The sequence below is a fragment of the Nicotiana sylvestris genome, chromosome 5 (assembly GCF_000393655.2).
Source record: "Nicotiana sylvestris chromosome 5, ASM39365v2, whole genome shotgun sequence".
Lineage (NCBI taxonomy): Eukaryota > Viridiplantae > Streptophyta > Magnoliopsida > Solanales > Solanaceae > Nicotiana > Nicotiana sylvestris.
The window spans coordinates 141,699,808-141,710,384 of NC_091061.1; the positions used below are offsets into that span (position 1 = coordinate 141,699,808).

A 10,577-nucleotide genomic window follows, 5' to 3' on the forward strand; every position below is an offset into this window, starting at 1 on the left:
CCCAACCTGATTAGCCAACATTGTACCAGTTTCGAAGAAAGATGGGAAAGTCAAAGTATGTGTTGACAATCGAGACTTAAACAGAGCAATTCCCAAGGACGACTTTCCACTGCCAAACATACACATCCTGATCGACAATTGTGCTAAGCATGAACACCAATCCTTTGTGGATTGCTTTACAGTTACCACCAGATTTGGATGGACAAAGAAGATGCAGAGAAAACCGCTTTATTACACCATGGGGGGTATACTGCTACAAGATGATGCCATTTGGTCTAAAGAATGTTGGGGCTACCTACATGAGAGCCATGACAACCATCTTCCATGATATGATACACAAAGAAATAGAGGTGTATGTGGATGACGTCATTATCAAATCTAATAGGGTCGCAGATCACATAGCAAACTTGAGAAAGTTCTTTCACAGTTTAAGGAGGTACAACTTGAAACTGAACCCCGCAAAGTGTGTATTCGGGGTTCTCGCAGGAAAGTTATTGGGATTCATTGTCAGCCGTTGAGGGATCGAGCTAGATCCGTCTAAAGTCAAGTCTATTCAGGAGTTACCACCGCATAGGAGCAAAAAGTACGTGATGAGCTTCCTAGGACGTCTCAATTATATCAGTCGCTTCATAGCACAGTCCACAGTCATATGTGAACCCATATTCAAGATGCTGAGGAAAGACGCCGAAACAAGCTGGACCGAGGATTGTCAGAAGGCTTTCGACAAAATCAAGGAATGCCTATCCACACCACCGATCTTGGTCTCACCAGAGCCGGAACGGCCTTTGCTACTCTATCTATCTGTATTGGATGGAGCCTCCGGATGTGTTTTGGGACAACATGACGAGACAGGGAGAAAGGAGCAAGCTATATATTACCTGAGTAAGAAATTCACACCTTACGAAGCACGATACTCTCTGCTAGAACGTACATGTTGTGATTTGACCTGGACGGCCCAGAAGTTGAGGTATTACTTCTGTGCCTATACCACATACCTCATATCTAGGATGGACCCTTTGAAGTACATATTTCAGAAACCCATGCCAACTGGGAAGCTAGTCAAGTGACAGATACTGTTGAGTGAGTTTGATATCATCTACGTAACTTAAAAGGCGGTCAAAGGATAAGCATTGGCAGATCATCTTGCTGAAAATCCGGTAGGAGAAGAATACGAACCCTTGAAAACGTATTTTCCTGATGAAGAGGTGTCATTCGTAGGAGAGGACATTACCGAAACATACGACGGTTGGAGGATGTTCTTCGATGGAGCTGCAAATTTTATAGGAGTGGGAATTGGAGCAGTTTTGGTATTAGAAACATGTCAACATTATCCGGTATATGCTAAACTCAGATTTCCCTGCACCAACATTATGGTAGAGTATGAAGCGTGCATACTAGGACTCAATATAGCAATCGACATAAATATTCAGAAGTTGTTGGTAATCGGTGATTCAAGTTTGCTTGTGCACCAGGTACAAGGAGAGTTGGCCACCAAGAATTCCAAGATATTGCCATATCTGCACCATGTACAAGAATTGAGAAAGAGGTTCACGAATATAGAGTTTCGACATGTGTCCATAATTCAGAATGAGTTTGCCAATGCATTGGCCACCTTGTCATCCATGATACAGCACCCGGATAAGAATTTCATTGATCCTATCCCAGTAAGAATTCATAATCAGCCAGCGTATTGTGCCCATGTTGAAGAGGAGACAGATGGAAAAACTTGGTTCTATGGTATCAAGGAGTATTTGGCGAAAGGAGAATATCCGGAGCATGCAAACCACACTCAGAAACGCACACTCTGGAGATTGTACAATCACTTCTTCCACAACGGAGGAAACTTGTACAAAAGAACTCCTGATTTGGGATTTCTAAGATGTGTCGACGCAAAACAGGCTTATAAGCTACTCGAAAAGATACATGCTGGGACCTGCGACCCGCATATGAATGGTTTCGTCTTGGCCAAGAAGATACTTAGGGCCGGTTACCTTTGGATGACTATGGAGATAGATTGTATCCAGTATGTCCGTAAATGCTACCAATGTCAAGTGCATGCCGATATGATAAAAGTGCCGCCTAATGAGCCCAATGCAACAATCTCACCTTGGCCATTCGCCGCCTGGGGAATGGATATCATCGGTCCGATCGAGCCTACCGCTTTAAACAGGCACATGTTTATTCTGGTAGTCATTGATTACTTCACAAAATGGGTAGAGGCTCATCTTATAAAGCTATAACCAAGAAAGTCATCGTAGACTTTGTCAAAGACCGTATTGTTTGCCGATTCGGAGTTCTCGAGTCCATTGTTACTGATAATGCCGCCAATCTCAACAGTGATCTAATGAAAGCCATGTGTGAAATTTTCAAAATCAAGTACAAGAATTCCACAACCTACATACCTCAGATGAATGGAGTCGTAGAAGCCGCCAACAAAAACATCAAGAAGATACTAAGGAAGATGGTAAAAAATCACAAACAATGGCACGAGAAGCTATTATTCGCTTTGTTGGGATACCGCACCACAGTTCGCACATCAACCGGGACAACTCCTTACATGCTGGTTTATGGTACCGAAGCTGTCATCCCAGCCGAGGTAGAGATTCTCTCTTTAAGAATCATACAGGTAGCTGAACTCAGCGATGCAGAATGGATAAGGAGCCGCTATGAACAATTGGCCCTTATAGATAGAAAAAGAATGAACGCAAGATGTCACGGTTAGCTTTACCAGAATAGAATGTCTAGAGCTTTCAACAAAAGGGTCAAACTGAGGCAGTTTACACCATGATAGCTGGTACTGAAGATGATCTTCCCACATCAAGATGAAGCCAAAGAGAAATTCTCTCCCAACTGGCAAGGTCATTATATGGTTCACAGGGTGTTAACAGGAGGAGCACTCATACTTGCAGAAATGGACGGAGAAATTTGGCCAAAACCAATCAATTCAAACGCAGTTAAGAGATACTATGCTTAGACAATTTAGATTTCCTCATCTGATGTAATTGAACTACGCTTGACCCGATTCCCATTTAAGAGGGGATATGTAGGCAGACCTGTGGCGGTCATATCATAATAAAATTTCCATTTCCCCCAAGATAAAAAACTGGGGCAGAATTTTGAGGAGGACCCTCAAAATTCCGGAGCAAGTCCAGCCGACGCCATCGTATGCCAGACAGTCAGAAATTGGTTAGGAAACTGGGCAGTATTTTGAGAAGGATTCTCAAAATTCCGAAGAAGGTTCAACATCTCGTTACTCGCAAACGGCCGAAGGATCATCCACTAAACTGGGCAAAATTTTAAGGAGGACCCTCAAAATTCTAACATGAGAAAGTTGCAATGTCTCTGAAATGTGTTACAGTCACTAGTTCATTTAAAAATTACTTGATATTTCAATATGTTTATAAAATAACTCTATTTTTATCAGTAATTGCATATTTTTGAAAACTCTATTTTTTCGTAACAGTCAGGTGTTACCCAAGAAAACTCAAACGAGGCCTCCAAACGAAGCATAGCAAGGCCAGCGGACAGAAGCGCGAACCAACCTCCCCTCACAAAACTTACAATTTCTCTTTGAACGCAGGCACATCTGACATAGCGATAGCATTCACAAACATGTATACACAAAGTAAAATCACTATCAAACAAGCCATCAGACTCCGAATATATCTCCAGCTAAGAAATATACTACTCTTATTTGTTACTCGCTCTTTGCATGGGACTAAGCCCTGTCCCGCATACTTGCATGAGGCTAATCCTTACCTCCATACTTACATGAGTCTAATCTTTGCCTCCATATTTGCATGAGGCTAATCCTTACCTCCATATTTTCATGAGGCTAATCCTTGCCTCTACATCTGCATGAGGCTAATCCCTGCCTCCATATCTGTATGAAGCTAATCCTTGCCTCCATATTTGCATGAGGCTAATCCTTGCCTCCATATTTGCATGAGGATAATCCTTGCCTCCATATTTGCATGAGGCTAATCCCTGCCTCCACATTTGCGTGAGGCTATTCCCTGTCTCCATATTTGCATGAGGCTAATCTTTGCCTCTACATCTGCATGAGGCTAATCCCTACCTCTATATCTGTATAAGGCTAATCCTTGCCTCCATATTTGCATGAGTCTAATCTTTGCCTTCATATTTGCATGAGGCTAATCCTTGCCTCCATATTTGTATGAGGCTAATCCCTGCCTCCATACTTGCATGAGGCTAATCCCTGCCTCCATACTTGCATGAGGCTAATCCTTGCCTCCATATTTGCACAAGGCTAATCTCTGCCTCCATATTTGCATGAGGCTAATCCCTACCTCCATATCTGTATGAGGCTAATCCTTACCTCTATATTTGTATGAGGCTAATCCTTTCCTCCATACTTGCATGAGGCTAATCCTTGCCTCCATAATGGGGCTAATCCTTGCCTCTACATCTGCATGAGGCTAATCCCTGCCTCCATATCTACATGAGGCTAATCCATGCTTCCACATTCGCATGGGACTAATCATGGTCCCTCCTTTCATAAATATAGTTCTACCTATTTGCTTTTCGATCGGGCTAAGCTCTGCCCTTCATTTCACAAGACTAAGCCTTGTCTTGTTAACATCATATTATTGTATCTCATGGGCTGAAATATTGCCAACCTATCCAAAGGCATCATAGTCTAAAAGGCATCATCCTCATAACCGGAAGGCACCATGCCATGGCCTAATGATCTCTCAAATTTGCATATCATTTTTCAATGACGTCATGGTTCGGAGGCACCATCTTCATGGCCTGCGAATCCCTCACCGAACAATTCATGGCCCAGGACATCATGGTCTGAGGACATCATCCGTAACCGTTTGAAGACAACTTTCATGGTCCAAATGGAATCTGCATCAAGTTTAAATTTTCACACAAATATATGTTTGTAGCATCTCTTTAGCGACAGGTGACCAGTAAGCAACTGCTATCCTAATAGGAGAAACCTTGCTCTAGTTCCTTCGCTATCTCAATTTTGACCATTCACCATAACCACTCTTGCATTCATCCCGCAATCCCATGTTCGTTCTTGTAATGACTTCGTCGGTACATTCTGCCGATGGATCCAGAACTACACATGGCCTGATTCCTATAGAATCAAGGATATGTAGGCAACTCAAAGACCAGAGTTTGGCTTCTATCTTTCAAAACATCTCATTCGGCCAAAATTGGCCATCATTTCTTTATTCGAAAACTCTTTCATCCTTCCCGGGTAAAGAAGGGCAGTTGTTGATACCCAATTTTTCTCTCATATATTTTAAATATGCATACATACTTTCAAAATATTGTACATGCATTTACAAACATGCACAAGTATTTGTACAATTTTTCTATAATTTTTAAAGGCGTTAAATCAATTTATTTCTGTATTTTTAATTATATAAATATTCAATAATTATCACTCATATTACTTTATGATGATTTAATCATATAAATTCATCATTTATGCTCATATAAGTGTTCAACTATTTTAATTGCATTTTTACAATCACATTTGCATTTTTGGCTAGAATTATGTATTTTTGCAACAATAGCCTATATATATGCAAAATTATATTATCCATACAGAAAATAAATTTTTATATTTTTATAATATTAAGTAAGTATTTTAAAACATTTTCACACACAAATCACATTTTTATCATTTATAAATTATTTTACTGAATTAATCGAGTATTTAAAATCTAGCCCCTAGAAAATACTAATTTTCGGACCCAAAAACCAGCCCAAATCCCAAACCCAATTCACCTAGGCCCAAAGGCAATTAGAACCGACCCAGACCCCTCTAATCTTGGCTGTTGATCTCTGAGATCAACGACCCGCATTAGTTCTTACTATTTTTAACCCTAAAGACCCCCCCCCCCCAAACCTCTCATTCTCTCTTCTCACCGTGCCGGCACCCCTTCCCCTTCTCTCTTAGATGCTCTCTAATCCTAACTCTAACTCTCCCTCACCGTCACTCATCCACCGCCGTCCATGGTGGTTTCTCACCACCCCTAGGCATCTAATGGCCTCTCCTATGATGGGTACTGCCGTCTCTAAGGTCCTCGAGGAACCAAGGTCAGTCCGCTTACACCTTTGGCCCCTTCTTGCCCGTTTCAGGCCATTCTCATTCGATTTCGAGTAAGATCTTCCTATTTCGCCTTAAACCTATGGATTTCTAAGCCTATGTCTTTATCTCTGTGCTATTTAAAAAAAAATCCTAGTTTCGTCCTTCGAACTTCTCAGATATGTACAAGATCTGAGTTGGGTTGAACTTATTTCACATGATTTTTGTGAAAATCTTTTGATTTTCGAGTGGTTTTTCACTTTCTTAAACTAGGGTTTCCTGAAAATCTTTTTCCTCAAAACGTTTTCTAGTTTTAAATGTTTCATCTTCTATTCTTATGTGTTTTTGACGGATTATGTTGAGTTTGCCTTAACCCTAACTAGTTTATGCTAAAACCCTAATTTTTTGACATTTTTGCTTAGATTCTGAATCTTTCCGTGTTACTGGCTACATTGTTTGGTATGTGTTTTGACTTGCATGATTTTCCTTAGTGTGATTAAGTATTTGTGACTTCTACCCTAGTTCATCTCGACTAGGGTTTCTTAGTCAATCTCTTGCCTAATTCATGTGTGTTCATGAAGTTTTATTCAGCCTACTCATCTATTTGTGGAAAACTGATATTTTTCCCTCTCTTTAAATCAGTGTTATTTTGAATTTCGATTTACTGATTTGCTTGGTTAAAAGTTACGTGCTGATTCTTGATTTATTCCATTGTTTACGGCTCTAATTATTCTTATTACCTTATTGTCTGCAATGTTACTGATTATTTCCTTAATTAAACTTCTGTTTGTTTACCTTGTTACTTAGGTCTAATTTGATTTTCTTTCCTTAAGTGACTCTTGTCCTTTAACCGTTGGGTATTTGTCCTTAATTGAAGGGATATTATGCTAACTTCATGTGTGATTGATTTTGTAATTTCCATGATTGCTGAATTATGATTTCTTTACCTTATTCTACTCCACTCCTAAACTGCTATATATACTCTCTCTTACTATCAATTCAAGACAAGCATTAGTTCATCAATGCTCTCACACTCTCAAAAGCTCTCTATTCTCTTCTGTTACTTGCAATTCTCACTAACCTAGCCGACTGTAAGCCAAGGCTGGCTATTTGCACCATCTCTGCTCTATACTCTATATTCTCTCCTTAGCTGGTATGTCTTGATTCAATTCAAATTCCAAAACTATGTGTTTCTTTGTTGTTTTAGTTCATTAGTTGTAACTTCCAATCTTGTTTATTATTCTAATCATGATTGCTCAATGTGTAACTAGCATGCCAAATACTGCCTTATTCAAATATGTAATTAGCATGTCTCCTCTTTGCTTGCCTGTTTACTATCTTGTTTAACATGTTTTACACTGTCCTATTCCACATGTTACTAGCATGTTTGCCTGACTACTGCTTATCTAGCATGCCTAAACTTTGTTTTTTGTAAGTGTGTGATTAGCATGGCTACACTTGTTAATACTTGCCTAGCAGGTCCATTTCAGTTCTTGCCTATTCTGTCTTACTTCTGCTAAGTCATCTAGCTCTTCAAAAGTATTCTAGTTGTGTGTATTGGTCATTTCTAAGATCTATGTGTCCTCAACATGTCTTTGGATGTAATTTTCGTAAGTAACTTGTCAATTCTACAACTACTTGAGAAGTTTGTACATCTGTTTGCTTATACACTAGGGTATATTCTATGTGTCCCCAACCCCTCTCTCTCCATGTGTGGAATCAGTTTGCCCCAAAATGTTCTGAAGCTGTTTGTTTTGTGACTTGTATTCTGATTTCAAAAAAAATATTTTTCATGCTTTTCTCAAACTGTTTTACCACCCTAACTAGTACTAGTTTCAGAAAATCTCTTCACTCCTAAGGTCCTTCTTTATACTGTTTACCAAAACTTTTTTAAATCATGTCAAGCACTCTCACTTATTCTTAGGTTATTAAGTTATGCCCCTCTGGTATATGTACTGCTTAGAGGTCCTTGAGATCTCTTTGAACTCTGGCATATTCGGGCTGGCACTTCCACACTGCACATAAATCAGTCCTTATTTGAGGAAGGTCTAGGTGCGAGCACTGCCCGGGATCCTAGAGGTCCTTAGGGAACGCTGACACACCTAGATATAAAATTGACTATGAAACTTTGGGCATCTGAGACTACTGAAGGCTTGGAAATTACTTTGGGCCTACTTCAGGCTCCCTATAGCTTAATGTATATTTATATTTATGTAATTTATTCAATCTTTGGTCTGTAATAATTAATTGTAAACAAATATTGGGATGACTAGTAAAAAGGAGGGTAGTTGTATACTGTGGGTAAAATTGGGTAGATAACATGCATATAGGATTCATTTTGGTTCAAATGTGTTTTGTTAGATAATATGCCTATAGTGTTTTGCTTTGGTTCAAATAACTTCTGCCTGCTTTACTTTACATGATTAGACACCATGCCTATAGGATCTAAAATCAGTTTTAATTAGAAATCATGTCTATAGGAGCTAAAATCAGCTTTAATTAGAAATTATGCCTATAGGATCTAAAAATCAGTTTTAACTAGCAATCATGCCTATATGATCTAAAACTAGTTGTAATTAGAAATCATGTCTATAGGATCTAAAATTAGCTTTAATTACAAAGAAATCACGCCTGTAGGTTCTGAATTATTTTAATGAATTATCCTACTCATTTCTTTAATAGCCTTCAGCGCTGTGTTAATTAATATCACTAGAAAGCATGCCTATAGGATAAAGGACTTCAAATTGTCTCTTCAGAAATGTGACTGCATATGCGCACTTAGGCAAGCCTTAGGGCGTTAAATAACTTTGAAGCCAGTTTTGTTTATATGTGAAGTTATCCAGGTTTAACAAGCTGTAAAACCAGTAGGCAAACTGGTTAGGATCCTGCTAGTTCCCTAAGAAAACAAACACTGCATGTTCTGTTTTTGTAATGTTCATCTAGATATCATGTTCTTAAGATTTCTGAACTTTTGAAAATCTGTGCTTTAGACATGCTATTTGATTGTCTATATACATGCGGAGGTAAATGTGAGCTTTCTAACTGTTTGGTCCCTATTTGCTTGTCCTATATGTTATTTGCTTGTCGCCTAGATTTTTACCTTTTAAAAACCTTAGGTTATCTAGAACTGTCCAAATTTAGTGGTTCTAAATTCCTCCAGGACCGTAAGGAAGGGACAGGTAGAAGCACACTTTGGGGTCATAAATTAAACTCGCTTATATAACCACTAAGGGGAGGGTAATGAGTAGTAAAAGGATATGATGACTATGTGCTAATATCACGTGTAGCCCCTCATTGAGGAGTGATTACCGGGCATTACATGGGTGTGATCCTGTAGGCTAACCAACCTAGATCTCCCCTTTCCCAATTCCTATATGTTTAAAATCTCTAAACTTTCTTTTCTTTACATATGCATGTGTAAGCTGTTCAAACCTCTCTCTTACTTTCATTACTTGAATCATACATGTACTTAGAATAAGAAAACATGCCTTTATTTGCAAATATGCGTTGAACCATTTACTTGCTAAAATGACTAATTCACATAGTTTAAGTTCAAACGGGACCCACCATTGTAGACCGCGAGGGGTGCCTAAAACCCTCCCCTCAAGGTTAATTCGAGCCCTTACCCTAATCTCTAGTACTGCAAACTAGTTACATGAGTTAATTGCTCTAGTTGCCCTAACGCACCATAATCCGTTAGGTGGTGACTCTTCAAATATCCAATTCCCAAAAGGAAACGAGTTGTTCCCCATGAATGTCAAAACCCGGACTTCCTCACAAAACGGGAAAAAAGGAGCGCGACAATGGTATGTTGGAGGAATATCTGCTCCACTTTGTAACCGGATCGCAGAAGAATTGGGTGAAGCTTCTGGATGCTGCTCAACTGTGTTTCAATTCACAAAAGAGCTCTAGTACAAATAGAAGTGCTTTTAAAATTGTTACCGAACAACAAGCGCTACCCCCACACACCGCGAATGCACCAAACATGTCAAAATCTCCTCGAGCTGCTAGCTTGTCAAAAGAATGGAAGCAAAATTTGGAGATAGTATGGAGCTATCTCATCAAAGCCCAAAAGTGGATGAAGAGGCATGCTGATCAAAATTGTCGCTTTGTTGAATACCAAGTAGGAGACAAAGTGATGGTCAAAATTCCAAAGCGGTACTTATTTGCGGGGGTCCATGACCCTCGCCTATTTTAAAAATACATTGGACCCTTTTCCATTGAAAGGCTCATTGGGAAAGTTGCATACCGGGCGGATACCACAGCTTGGTGGAAAATTCATTCTGTCTTCCATGTCAGCCTCTTGAAACCTTTTCGGGAAGACACGGATGATCCTTCACAGAGCCAGCTCACAATACCCAGTATTCGAGGTCCCAATTCAACCAGGAAAAGGCGTGTTAAAGCTGTCCTTGATGATAGAGTGATTCATGCCTCAAGGAAAAATCACCAAGAGTTCTTGTTGAAATGGCAGGGCTGTGATGCAGAGAAGAATACTTGGGAGAGGGGA

The 10,577-nt window shown here is 39.6% G+C and overlaps 1 protein-coding gene across 1 annotated transcript; it reads left to right on the top strand.

Annotated features, from left to right (window-relative positions):
• The first annotated feature begins 1,370 nt into the window (after positions 1-1,370).
• LOC138869416 (uncharacterized) lies at positions 1,371-2,240 on the top strand. The gene has a single exon (XM_070147032.1). The coding sequence runs from the start codon at positions 1,371-1,373 to the stop codon at positions 2,238-2,240; it is 870 nt and encodes a 289-aa protein (XP_070003133.1).
• The last annotated feature ends 8,337 nt before the right edge of the window (positions 2,241-10,577 follow it).